General features: G+C 52.9%; 1 protein-coding gene across 1 annotated transcript in view; it reads left to right on the forward strand.

The window, feature by feature from the left end:
* usp43a (ubiquitin specific peptidase 43a) overlaps nt 1–14,125 on the forward strand; it is a 64,342-nt gene that overhangs the window by 27,305 nt on the left and 22,912 nt on the right. Inside the window, exons 4-6 of the mRNA XM_067259510.1 lie at nt 7,750–7,842; nt 8,907–9,042; nt 10,932–11,076. Coding sequence (XP_067115611.1) covers nt 7,750–7,842; nt 8,907–9,042; nt 10,932–11,076 — 374 coding nt within the window. The remainder of the gene's footprint in view (nt 1–7,749; nt 7,843–8,906; nt 9,043–10,931; nt 11,077–14,125) is intronic.

Consider the following 14,125-nt stretch of genomic DNA (forward strand, 5'->3'; position numbering starts at 1 on the left):
AGAAGTGTGTGTGTGTGTGTGTGTGTGTGTGTAAACCCCCACAGCCACACCATGGACCCACCAAAGAGACCCACCGCCCAGAACCAACGCACACATACCACTTAAACTGGTTCCTCAGCATGCAAGCATTCTCCTACAGCCAAAGCGTGTGGGTGTGTGTACTCACCTGTGTGTGTGTGTGTGTGTGTGTGCCTGCCAGCTGACCTATGGCGAACAGGCCTACCAGGTGTAGCGGTATGTTGAGTCACTCCTACAGCACGCCTAATCACCAGCTAGCACACAGCACTATGCCTTCATTCATAAGTATACGTCTCGGTAGCGAGTCCACAATGTCTACAAGAGGAACAAGGCAGTCTGCTGTAAGTCGATTACAGTGGCTCATATTGTGCTTGTTTCTCTCTAAAAACTCGCCTTGTAATTTTCCGCCTGAGTCCTCCCCCTCGGTTTCTGAAGTGGCGTAACAAGCAGGAGTTCTCCTGTAATTGCAACCCAGACAATTTGCCTAGGAAGCTGCTGTTAGGCTAGACTATGGATACGAGGTGTGGGGCGGATGTGTGTATGGGTGTTTGTGTGGATGTGTGTGTGTGTGTGGTTTGGGTGGGTAGGGGAAGCGATGGTTTGGTGGTTTTGTGATGGTTTTGCATGGCGAGGCTGCACCTTGCCTCAAACACATGTACACACACACACACACACACTCTACCTCTACCACTTCCCCTTCCCTATATCCCCTTTTTAGCTTGTAACCACAAAGGACCTTGTTAGAGTAATTGACTATCGCTCTGGATAAGAGCGTCTGCTAAAATGACTAAATGACTATGGACTAGAAACTTTGACAGCAGACATTTTAGACAGGGGGGGGGGGGGGGGGGGGGGGGCATTACAGTTTGCTTGTCACTGATGACCCTTGTTGACATGACCCGACCATTTACGCAGAAATCCTGTTCTTAAAGCAGACATGAAAGTGTCTTACACAAGTTGGAAGGGCATCTTATATGGACTTTTATTTCAGGCCCTGGGCTAAACTTGGGTACTTTTAAAGAACAGGTAGCCAGACTTCTCACTCAACCCCTATCTGCTGTGACTACTCTGACGACTTCTCCCCTCCCCTCTTCTTTATATAATCACTCTGTAATTGCCGTTGCCATGGCGCCCACTTCTAATTGCGTCGAATCCCCCCCCCCCCCCCCCCCCCCCCCCCCAAAAAAACACAATCGCTCTCGGTATCTCTCTCTCTCTCAGTCCCGCTTGCCTCTTCTGTCTGTCTTCGCTATCGGCCTCCCCCTCTCCACCGCTTTCCATCTCAATTTCTCTTTTTCTCTTCCACCCTCCTCTCCTGTCTCTCCATCCCTATCTCTCTCCCTCTCTCTCTCGTTTACGCCCCTCTCTCTCTCTCCGCCCCGATCTTTTTATAACTCGGCGAGACTCCTCACAGGCATTCTGTGGAGTTGTCTGATCGGAATAAATGTTTGCGATTAACGCCAAAGCCGTCTGGCACCCCGGGCCGCTGAACGAGGGGAGGAAGAGAGAGACCGTGAGAGCGAGGGAGGAAGAGAGAGACCGTGAGAGCGAGGGACGAGTGGCTGTCACTCTATCGGACGAATCGAGTCTTTGTCAAGCCTCCTCATTCAGCTTGTCGCAGCTTCTACATTCACCATCAACGGACGGGAGGCGGGAGAAAGCCGAAGCCAGCGTTTCCTCCGCTCCCCTGGGCACCCTGGGTTCATACTGCTCTGTGATCGGCTATCCTGCCTGTTGTCCCTGTTGTCCCAATTGAGATCTTTGGGGAGATCAACAGAAAACCTTCTTCGTTTGAACGCTGCCACGGGGGGGGGTCTTTTATCAATAGGCCACATGTATCTTCAAGATGATAGCTAGGGCCAGTTCCCCGAGTTCATACACAGGACAGGCCCCGCAGACGAACGTCGACGGTTCTACTGTTTTCCCCAAACTAGAATACGCTTCCTCCACTTCCTTTGATTGCGAGGGAGAGTCGGCCTCCGCTCCTGCCCCCTCCGCCGGGGCGTGCCGTCGGCCCCCGCGCTGACCTCACCTGGGGTCGTCCCGACTGCTTTGAAGTTTGTGTTACGACAGCGGCGGTGGTTGTTAGGAAGCGAGGAGCTTCTTTGATCCTCCCGCCATCTCTCGTCTCTCAGGAGGCACACACACACTTGCCGGACACCACTCACTCATATACGGACGCACGACGTGCTGGCCAATTACCCGCCACTTAGGCCTGTGTTTACTTAACCTTGAGTGCCCCGCCCCCCCCCCACCTCACTGCAAAATAAACACAATTACAGTATATAGACCCCCGGCCCTGTTGGCGCTCGGGCTGTTATTAGAGCCCTCTGAGGCTGTAGAGACCGTGCAGTCTCATGGTGGGATGTTGTTGAGGAGTAATTGTCAAAATTGCAGACAGTTTTTTCGATTGCTTTTGGCAGTGAGAGAATCCTCTTTCGAGAAACGGGGGGGGGGGGGAGGGAGAAAAAGGCAGGGAGAAAGAGATGAGAGAGTGTATGTGTCACAACAGCGTTGTTCAGAGAGCGTGACCGTGTGACCGCGCGCATGCCATCCGCTGTACCGTAGAATTATTGACATCTTTGCGGTGAAAGACACAACAGGATGAACTACATTAGCCTGTAGCGCTAGCTGCTAGCCTTGAAGGAGGCTGGCCAGAGATGATAGTCCAGAGCTGGTTTCCTCTTGTTGAGGGAATCTGCTCCCCCGCTGGGCTGTGTGCTGGGCTCTGCAAGCGGGGCTGGTGCCGCGAAAGACAAATTAAGGGTAAGAGGAGAGGAAGGAGGGGAGAGGGGGGATGGAGGCCGACGCGGTAGGAGGGCTCAGCAGGAGGGAGGGACGAGAGGTAGGGAAGTTGAAGATCGGGGGGTGGGGAGGGAGAGGAGGAGGAGGGAGGCCCGGGGGGGACGCAGAGGGAGAGAGAGGGGCGATTAGGGAACCGGCCGACGGACCGGGCCCTCCTATCTCCACACTGCAGATGGAGCCGAGCGCACACGGGAGCTGGGATGCGTACTCGAAATGTGTGGATGTGTTTCCCGTACACGCTCATTCGCGGTCACGCACACACGTGTGAATACGAAACGCTCATACACACACGCTCGCGATTGCCTGCACAGCCCCCCCCCTGACACACCCCATTGCAAAATATGTAAACGTGTGCTACATGCGCTCACATCCGCAAACGCATGAATAACGCAGCAGAATATCACACAGACACCTACGTGTCACACAAGCACGCTAAGCGAAAATGGGATCGAATGAGAACACGTAAATATTATGAGCTTGTGAAAAAAGTTTGCGAATGTGCATGAAAAAACTTTGTAGCTTTGTAGAAAATAGTTTGTGCGTGTGTAAAAAAAAAAAGATTAGTATCTGTAGACATAATCATGTGCGGCTACAAAATGTTTGTACGCGTGCTCCAAAAAAATCGACATCTGCAAAACGTTATTACACATTCGCAAACTGTTCTTCCCCAACCTCAAAATATTAATGACTCTTATTTGATCCCATACACAAGGGGACTTCTTAAGGCCCAGACTGTGCTCATCATCAACAGGAGTCAGGTGGCTGAGCGGTTACGGAATCGGGCTAGTAATCTGAAGGTTAGCAGTTGCGTGTGCGACTGCAAGTGCGTCAGTGTTTCTAAGTGATGCTGTGTGTTGATACAAAAATGTGTTCGAACAGTTCGAAAGTCTTAGTACAGAAGTCGCCAAGGCATTGACATTAGTGACATTGAAAACCAACTCTACAAAGTGGACAAGCTGCATTCGGATGTAACTGCTAAATGACTAAATGTAAATCAACACAGGAAGGTTGGTTCCACATGAAAGTAACAGATGCTATCCCTCCCCAAACAAGACTCTTTTAGACAGCCACGTCTGAAGTTCAAGGTCAGAACATCACATTATCCCCGAGTCAGAAACTCCAGGATCCGATCAAAGCCGATAGTTTTTTTGATAGATGTTGGTTTTCCCTGTCCTCCAGTGCTGTGTGCTGGGTTCATACCTCCACTGGCAGGGACTGAAGCTGTTCAGGTCGAATTCATCCCGAGGTGCCACGGTCAGGGGGGGGCGCGACACCCACAAGCACCTGCACCCCATCCATCATCGCCGTGGATACAGAAGCCCCACACGCCCTCATGCCCGTCTCCACAGGGTCACCAGGGGTCCTTCAGATGGTGCGTGGGGGAGGGGGGGGTCAGTCAGGCAGCACGAGGACGGCCTCTTCCTCAGGTACCACCCACCCTCCCCTTCTTGTGTCTCCATGCACACTCATGCGCCCTTTAGCCATGAATTTATGGAAATTGCCGACGGGATTGAATCTCAAATGGGCTTTTCACATCCGCTGAGTGGTCCCCGGACCGGCTGTAACCCTGTGAAAGTTATCAGCTATTTTTCTCAACTTTTCCCCACCCCCCAACTCTTTCTTTTTTTTGTATCTTTGATAAGATGGACTGTAAATGGGGGAATACATTAGTCTGACTCAGAGCTGCTGTATCGTCTCTGGATAGTGAAGGGAATTGATACACGACCTAGCATAGGCCTGCAACATGTCTTGGGTACATAACACTGAGCATTTAGCGGTTAGCATTTAGCAACGTTTAACAGTACATACCGCACGTCTTGAACGTCATATAAAGCTTAATGACGCATGCAGTGCTTCTAAGACCGTGCGCAAGGTAGTATACCGTGTCCTACACCTCTTTATCTTATTAGGGAAGCCGCGTCGAGGTGGAGAACACGAGCGTGGCGTGTTTAGCCGCGTCGAGGTGGAGAACACGAGCGTAGCGTGTTTAGCTGCGTCGAGGTGGAGAACACGAGCGTGGCGTGTTTAGCTGCGTCGAGGTGGAGAACACGAGCGTGGCGTGTTTAGCTGCGTCGAGGTGGAGAACACGAGCGTGGCGTGTTTAGCCGCGTCGAGGTGGAGAACACGAGCGTGGCGTGTTTAGCCGCGTCGAGGTGGAGAACACGAGCGTGGCGTGTTTAGCTGCGTCGAGGTGGAGAACACGAGCGTGGCGTGTTTAGCTGCGTCGAGGTGGAGAACACGAGCGTAGCGTGTTTAGCTGCGTCGAGGTGGAGAACACGAGCGTGGCGTGTTTAGCTATGCGGGTGGTGTCCCGTGTTCATGTCAGTCGTTTTGGGGGGAGGAAGGCGAGGGTGGCACCGTGTCTCCATAAATGATGACTAATGGCAGACCGCTAACACCGTGCGAGCCCGGGCCTGCGCTTCCGAGCGGCGAGGAGACGGCCCGAGTCACAGGGGAGGACAGGAGGCGCAGGCACACGCTCGCTCATACAGAACACAATCTGAATTGGCATGGTGCTTGCGGTTCTGTAAGCGCTGAACTCAGACCAGCTCTTAACAGAAACTATGAAAACTGTGCATAGGGAATGTGGAATAACAAAGAAACAAAACGCACCCACAAAAGCTGGATTGTGTGTGTGTGTGTGTGCTCTCACCATCCCAAGTGCGTCAGTCGTTCTAAGTGATGCTGTGTGTTGATACTAAAATGTGTTCGAACAGTTTAAGTCTTAGTACAAAAGTCGCCAAGGCATTGACATTAGTGACATTGAAAACCAACTCTACAAAGTGGACAAGCTGCATTCGGATGTAACTGCTCTCAAAGGACTCTTATACTGTACCCACCAAGTAAACACTTTCAGCTGATAACTGCTGTGGTGAGATGGCATGAAAGGCATCTCTCTCCTGCTTACTGACAAGCTAGCTCTGGTCTCTCTCTCTCTCTCTCTCTCTCTCTCTCTCTCTCTCTCTCTCTCTCTCTCTCCCCTCCCACACCTCTCATGTCTTTTTCTTCCTCCCCCCTTTCAATTTGTGTTCCTGGCACACACTTTCCCCCAGTCTTACACCTTCTCAGTTCCTCTCTCACCTCTCTCATCTCTTCTACCTATATTGCTTCTATTCCTTTTTCCCACCCTTCCATTTTTATTTTATCATGACCTCCCTTGGCACCAAACACACACTCACTCTGCCTTTTCTCTTTCTCTCTCTCCCCTCCCTCCCTCTCTCTCTGTTTCTCTCTCTCTCCATCCCTCGCACTCTCTACCTCCCTCTCTCTCTCTGTTTCTCTCTCTCCCTCTCTCCCCCTCTCTCTCTCCCCCTCTCTCTCTCTCTCTCTCTCTCTCTCTCTCTCCATCCCTCGCACTCTCTACCTCCCTCTCTCTCTCTGTTTCTCTCTCTCCCTCTCTCCCTCTCTCTCTCTCTCTCTCCCTCTCCCTCTCTCTCTCTCTCTCTCTCTCTCTCTCCCTCTCTCTCTCTCTCTCTCTCTCTCTCTCTCTCTCTCTCTCTCTCTCTCTGACAGGGTTGTCCTGGCTAGCCGTAGCCCTCCCAGCCCAGTGTAAATCCTCCATGTTCAGTGCTTAAACCCTCCATGATCATCTCCAGCCTTATCCCCCTTCTCTATGCACTGCTACAGCTGATAGCCTCTCCAGGGTCGGCCTGCACCCCCCCCTCCCCCCACACACACACACAGATACACGCACACAATCCCCTCTAGGCTAATATCCAAGTCGCTATCCCCTCTAGGCTAATATCCAAGTCGCTATCCCCTCTAGGATAATGCCGGGGACTAGCTTTGGCGAGCGACCAGGGACTTCTTAATGCATAGTGGGGGTTTAAGCTGGGTCAGTGACACTGCTCGGGGGTTGCGTGACATGAGATGGGGTATAGGGAATCTATGCCGCAGAGTGATGATGTCATAGGTTGCGGTTGTGTGAATGTATTGTTGACCTAGCCCTCTGTAGCATAATTGTCTCTCTCTCTCTCTTTGCGTGTCTCTCTCTCTCGTACACTCTCTCTCCGTCTCTCTCTTTTATCCTGTTCCTCCGCTGTAATAATCTGTCTCTTTCGTTCATCCTCCCGCCGGTTCTAAGTTTTTAACGCTGTGCTGAAATATTGAGATTCCTGTGGCTTCCTGTCGTTCTCTATTTCTGGTCCTGTCTCTCTCCCCCTCTCTCTCTCTCCCTCTCTCTCTCTCTCTCCCTCACCCCCCCCCCCCCCCCCCCCTCTCTCTCTCTCTCTCTCTCTCTCTCTCTCTCTCCGGGTGTGCTAGGAAGTGTCATGCTGCAGGTATGGGAGGGGGGGGAGGGGGGGGGGGGGTGGCCTCCCCCCCTCTCCCAACGACACACACACCCCCACCCAAATGCACTTTCTATGTCCGGCACCTACTTAATAATGAACCACAAACTCCCTATACAAGACCTAGCAAGAGAGGATTGTGAGCCTCCTCCCTCCTCACCCCCTTCCTCCCTCACCCCCTATACCTCCTCCCTCCTCACCCCCTTCCTCCCTCACCCCCTATACCTCCTCCCTCCTCAACCCCTTCCTCCCTCACCCCCTATACCTCCTCCCTCCTCACCCCTTCCTCCCTCACCCCCTATACCTCCTCCCTCCTCATCCCTTTCTCAGTGTTGGTGGTAGAGTGTGGGCGAGCGAGCCCACGTCCGTAAACACACTCCTGTGCCATGACATAAGGGTAGTTTACACTATGCAGCCACGGTATAGTAGGACGACCTTAACAGGAGAGAGAGAGTGGCGGTCTGGATTGTGTTGGAGATTGATTTGTCAGGTGGGTTGACGTATGGGTCTCAGTGAGTGTTACAAGCTGATCATAACAAACCCATGTCTCTCTCTTTCTCTCTCTCTCTCTCTCTCTCTGTCTCTCTTTCCCCCTCTCTCTCTCTCTCTCTGTCTCTCTTTATCTCTCTGTCATCAGGTCATGCCTGACGTGTCCCCATTGCCTTAAACAGAGCAACACCTTTGACCCCTTCTTGTGCATCTCCTTGCCCATCCCCCTACGGCAGACACGGTAAGACCATACACGCACGCACACACACACACACACACTGTATGACATATCCCCTGTGTCCTTCACAAAAGCCCTTTGACGCCATTTTTCCTGCTCGGCCACATCTTTGAGCGCGGTAGGAAACGGCACGTTGGGATAGAAGGATGAGCAGCTTGCGAAAGGAGAGAGAGGGCCGGAGAGACGGAGGAGATGAGGGGAGAGTTACCTGATAGAGACAGGAGAGACACTGTGGTGGGGATGCTGATGGAGATGTGAGCTGTCCCTGGAGGGGAATAGCAGATGGATCCTCCGCAGCACACAGTCACACACACACACACACACACACACACACAGTCACACACACACAAACACACACACCCATCGGCGCGCCAGCCGTTGTCGCCCCCCACTGTGAGAAATCGCGCTCATCAAAAGTTCCTGACCAAACATTTTCTATCCAATTTTCCCAAACACAACAAACGCTGTAAGTCAGCAAAGTGTTCCTCTGTAAGGCAATACGGCCCTGTCCACTTTGACATGCGGAAAAAAAAGGTGTCAGAGAATAGAACGAGAGAGAGAGAGAGAGAGCGAGAGAGAGCGAGAGAGAGAGCGAGAGAGAGAGCGAGAGAGAGAGCGAGAGAGAGAGCGAGAGAGAGTGAGAGAGAAAGATTGAGAGAGAGAGCGAGAGAGAAAGATTGAGAGAGAGAGCGAGAGAGATAGCGAGAGAGAGCGAAAGAGAGAGAGAGAGAGAGAGAGAGAGAGAGAGAGAGATGGAAAGAGAGAAAGATCGCATTCCAGAGACCAAAATAAGGCCGATGTTGCCCACAGCTGACTGTGAGTATGTAATGAGATGCCTACATCCAAATCAATTGGCCTGTGTGTCCTGGGTTGTTTATTTAGGTAAGACCTCAACTGGACCACTGAACTTTTTTTTTGTCGGCCGGTTTTCGCAGGACGCCGTTGGTCCCTGTCGCAAACTCAGAGAGCTTTCCCTGGGACAGCTTGGCCCAGAGGGAATGTGAGACGCGACAATCACAGAGTTCACTTTCCATCCCCCTTCCCCCCCCCCCCCTCCCCTCCCTCAGGTCCATGTGCGTGACCCTGGTGTTCAGTACCAAGGGCCAGAGGTACCTGCGCGTGGGTCTGGCCGTGCCCCTGTTCGGCTCCGTCTCCTGCCTGAGGGCCATGGTCGCGGAGGAGGGCAAGATCTCCCCAGACCAGGTACGGGGATGCACGCGCACTCACACACGCACACAGTCCTGGTGAATGGAGGGAGTGTGGGAGGGAGTGTGGGAGGGAGGGAGTGTGGAAGGGAGGGAGGGAGTGTGGGAGGGAGGGAGTGTGGGAGGGAGGCAGTGTGGAAGGGAGGGAGGGAGTGTGGGAGGGAGGGAGGGAGTGTGGGAGGGAGGCAGTGTGGAAGGGAGGGAGGGAGGGAGTGTGGGAGGGAGGCAGTGTGGAAGGGAGGGAGGGAGTGTGGGAGGGAGGGAGTGTGGGAGGGAGGGAGTGGCAGCTGAAGAAGAAGAAGAAGGGAGGAGAGGAGAGCTAAAAGGATCAGGAGGAGGAGGAAGAGGAAAAGGGGAGGAGACGAGTGGGCCCTGGAGTTCACCTCAGGGTGAGCGAGGGATGATGGAGGGGGAGGGCATGAGTGGGCGGAGACGAGAGGGAGGCGGGGGGGGGGGGCGAGGGAGGGAGGGAGGCAGCAGCCGAGAGGAGGAGGAGCGGAAGGTGGGGGGTCTCTGTGTTTATCCCCCCATGGAGAACAGCGGTTCTTTCTTGTCTGTTAGGAACCGGGTGAAAATTGAGAAAATCTAGAGGGGGGTAGGGGGGGGGGGCGGGGGGGGTGCCAAGAGAGGAATGGAGAAGCAGGCAGAAATAGAGAACAGGTGATAGACGGAGATGAGTGTATTGACGGCCACGGAGGAGTAGGGTGCGAGGAGGTGATTGAAGACTATAGAGAGACGCCACAGACTACAGTGAGAGGCGACAGGGCAATAAGGGGAGAGAAACGGCGATAGAGAGAGAAACAGAGAGAGAGAGAGAGAGAGAGAGAGACAGAGAGAGAGAGAGAGAGAGAGAGAGAGATATGATGCAAAAGGAGAGAGACAGAGAGAGACAGAGAGAGACAGAGAGAGACAGAGAGAGACAGAGAGAGACAGAGAAGATCCACCAGAAAAAGAGGCAGAAACATACTGGCATGCCCGGAGAAAGGAAATAATTGACTGACAGAGAGGGAAGAGATGGTGGTAAAAAAAGAAGACAGAATTGGACAGATACAATAATGATAGGGAGAGAACAGGCAGACGAAGAAGGTTGCAAGTAAGTTGGTGAGGAGGACACGTGAAGAAGAGCATTGGAAAAAGAAAGGAATAGACTGCTAGCAGGAGATTGAGAGAGGGAGGGAGGGAGGGAGGGAGGGAGGGAGGGAGGGAGGGAGGGAGGGAGGGAGGGGCAGAGAGATTTTCCTTTCTGCCCCACTGCTGGGCCTTATTACAGATCCCACTGTGCAAGAAGCAGTTTAGAATAGACCTGGTCTATCTTGTCCTTCTGCCTTCCCATTTGCTTGTCTGAATGACTGCCGTCCTGCCTGCCTGCCTGCCTGCCTGCCTGCCTGCCTGCCGTCCTGCCTGCCTGCCTGCCTGCCTGCCTGTCTGTCTGTCTGCCTGTCTGCCTGTCTGTCTGCCTGTCTGTCTGTCTGTCTGTCTGTCTGTCTGCCTGTCTGCCATATTTGTTTGTCTGTTTGCCTTCCTATCTCCCCAACGGTTTTCCCTGACTGTTTGACTGTCTGTCATCCTGTGCCTGTCTGCATGCCTGACTGTTTGTTTGTCTGACTCTTTTTCAGCCTGACTGTATGTCTGTCTGCCTCTCTCCTTGTGTCTGTCTACCTGTCTGTCAGCCCTGCCGGTTTGTCTGTCCGTCCGTCCGTGTCTTTTTGTTTGTGTCTTAAAGCCTTTCTCACAAAACACGGGGGGGAGGCGTGCGCAAGGAATCTCTAAACAATGTTTACACACTACCACCCTTCATCTCTCTCTCGGGTATCTCTTTCTCTCTCTCCCTCTCATTCTCTCTGTCTCTCTCTCTGTGTCCCTGTCTCTCTCTCTCCCTCTCTCCAGGTGATCCTGGCAGAGCTCTACCCCACGGGCTTCCAGCGCTCCTTCTCCGACGAGGACGACCTGACGAGCATCGCCGAGAGCGACGTGGTCTACGCCTTCCAGGCCCCGCCCCTCCACAGCCGGGGAGGCTCGGCGCGAATCTCAGGTAACCATGGCAACAGTCCCTAACCCCCGCCGTGTTTCGCTCGGACACGGCTCTCCCTCTCTCTCCCTCGGCGTAGCCCACAGCCCCCAGTACGTGTCGTTGGCACGGCGAACGGCGCTCGTCTAAACAAACGGCACACTGCGAGCCCCGTGTTTATGGTCCTCCGGAGCAGCCGCGCGGCTGGCGGCGGTCCAATGCGCCCACGCTCAAACGCAGCGCGGGACTGCTCTGGTTAGCGGGGCCGGCCGCACTTTTTGGAGAAACTCTCGTTTGTCTCCCGCGACTCTGTCTAGGTTTTCAGAGAGAGGGCGAGAGAGAGAGGAGGAAGGAGATTAGGTAAAGAGAGAGAGGGAGAGGAAGATGCTACGTTATCTCTTCACGCTCCCGGAGAAAGAGAAGTTGACGAGAGAGAGAGAGAGAGAGAGAGAGAGAGATTATCTCTTCACAGAGAGAGTGTGGATGATATGGAGTCAGTCTTGCATCATCGCGCCTTTGAATTCGTCCCGGGTGTAGTGAGGCGGCTCCAAATGAAGCATTGCTATTGTCGGGAGAGGGCTCACTCGCGCTCTAACCTTCATGTTCACCTTTATGGCTGGCTGGGTGTTTGTCTACCTGTGTGGATGGATGACTCATTACTTAGTCATTTGCTGCCTGTCGGTCGGCTAGCGGGTTGGACGGTCGCACGGCATTGTCCGGCAGCGTAAACCGGCTGGCCGCGCGGCTTGCTCTAGCCCACCTCTTCAGAGAACGGCGGTGTCGTTAGAAGCCCCCCCCGCACGCGCGGGGTGCGTTCGCTAAACGAGACCCGTACGACGTTCCTCATCGCTGCTTCGCCCCTGAGCAGGAGAACATCAATAATTCAATGATGTGCTCAAAGGGGTCGTGAAAAATTAAGGGCCCTCGATTCCTCTGCCCTCCAAGCGATCTCTTTATCACTTGGAGTCGGGAAAGTGTCACAGCGCTAACACTGGGTGATCACACGACGGCTACCGAGAGGAGCCGTTCCCTCGACGCGCACACACGTCACACACACACGCAGTCACGCACGCGCATAGTTTATGCAGGCGCACCCGAGTAGTTGTAGATAATAGGACATAATGAACCCATTTGCATCACACAGGAAGCGCGCGCGGGGGGGGGACACACACACACGCACACACGCCCATTCCGACACACTCTTCGCGCATCCCCCTCGAGTTCTTCCGTCCAAATTGCCACCCTGTCTCCTTTCTGCTCGAAAGATCTGGTGAGGATGATGAATGGAGCCTCGCTCCAATCGCAGCAGGTCCCAGCTGAAGATTCCGGATTCGGCGGTGGCGTGGCTCGCTTTCAATTAGAGACGAGGGTGTCGTTGGGCGCGAACACGCCCGCACGCACGCACAAGTTGGTGGAGCTCATATCTCAGTAAGCCACTCACCATGACCAGCCTTCCTCTTCTCTCGGTTGATCGTAGACGTGAGAACAAGCACGCTCAGATGGCTGCTTCCTCGTTGGCGTCTCTCTTTGTGCGAGAGCAAAGTATCCTGTGTCTCACACTCCGGTGCTCCAATATGTCCCATTGGGTGGTGTTTCTCTGTGTGTGTGCGCGTGTGTGTGCGTGTGTGTGTGTGCGTTGAATCAAGTTTATTTTGGAGCTATACAGTGCTGTGCTACTGCGGCCCCTCACTAATGGAAGTGTTGTCATGAGAAATGTGACACGCGTTTGGGGATTTCCAACGATGGCAAAATGTTATTACGGGTGCGTAACGTTTGTTTCATTAGCAACAACAGCGTCGATAATGTAGTTGTGCAAATTGCGCCGTTGAATTTCACCGAGTGCGTTTAATTTGATTTCACATTTGATTTCACGTTTGTAGAAATGTAAAAATACCTAAGTAAGAAAGTGCGGAAATATTCAGTGGATTTCCCTTTCCCTCACCAACACTCACTCCTCCTAGTTAGATGTTATTAAATATGAATAACCACACACGTCTACAGCATCACAATACAATGACCCGGCCCTTGTTTGCCAGTACAAATCTTCAATGTATTCACACACACATTGCCCAACCTGACCCCTCTTGGCTGCACAGATTGTGCACCACCCAGTGTGCCACAGTCACACACACACACACACAAAGATGCATGCACACACACTCTCACACACCGGCCGTGTGGCAGGCAGACAGTTACACAGTTGACCCCATGGCAGGGACCAGACTCATAACCATGAGTAATGTCCCGCCGTGGATAATCTTATCTCTCTCACAATGCCTCCGCACACACACTGACAGACACGCACAACAGGCACACACGTACGCGCGTACCCAGATCCATAACACAGGCACACACGGACACACCGCACACACTCACAAACACACACGCGCATGTCTATACACTTACAAACACACAAACAAACGGCGGAGGGCGCAGCGGAGGCAAAGAGGCAATCTGGTCACCAGCTAATAAAAGCAGAAATTGAAATGCGGGATTCAGTTAGCAAGGGAAAGGTTGCAATTTCTCATGTCGACCGTGAGAGGGGTGAGTCAGCGGGTGTCCAGGAATTACACCGGTCCGCCCTCGTGGGTAGTACCTTCCAGAAAGGCCCGGAACAGTGTTCTACACGGTGGAAAAGAAGAAAGAAAACACAAACACTGGCTAGAGGACGAGCTTATTGTCAATCTTATTGTCTTCTAGCCTCTTTGTTGACCGCTGTGGTCGACCAGGCCGCATGATGGGCAATTAGTTTGGAGCTGTTGTCCTTAAAGGTGGCATCTCCTTTCTTTAGCGGTGATGAGTCACTCTGTCTTGGATGGCACTGTTCCACAATAACAACAATATATTCTGGAGGATATTGAATCTACCCCGTCGGTTAATAAAAATCTGTTGTTTCAAAGGAAATAGGACATTGCTGCTCCATAAATCTTTTTTTTCACATACATTTAGAACAAATAGAAAGTACGACAGACTCCATTTTGTCCCCCCTGTGACAGGATTGTTTAAGTGAACCTGTTTTGGCATTTGTACTTAAATGGAAAGAGAAACGTCAGCGGCCGTAAAGGCCCGCCAG

Source organism: Osmerus mordax, chromosome 21 (assembly GCF_038355195.1).
Source record: "Osmerus mordax isolate fOsmMor3 chromosome 21, fOsmMor3.pri, whole genome shotgun sequence".
NCBI lineage: Eukaryota > Metazoa > Chordata > Actinopteri > Osmeriformes > Osmeridae > Osmerus > Osmerus mordax.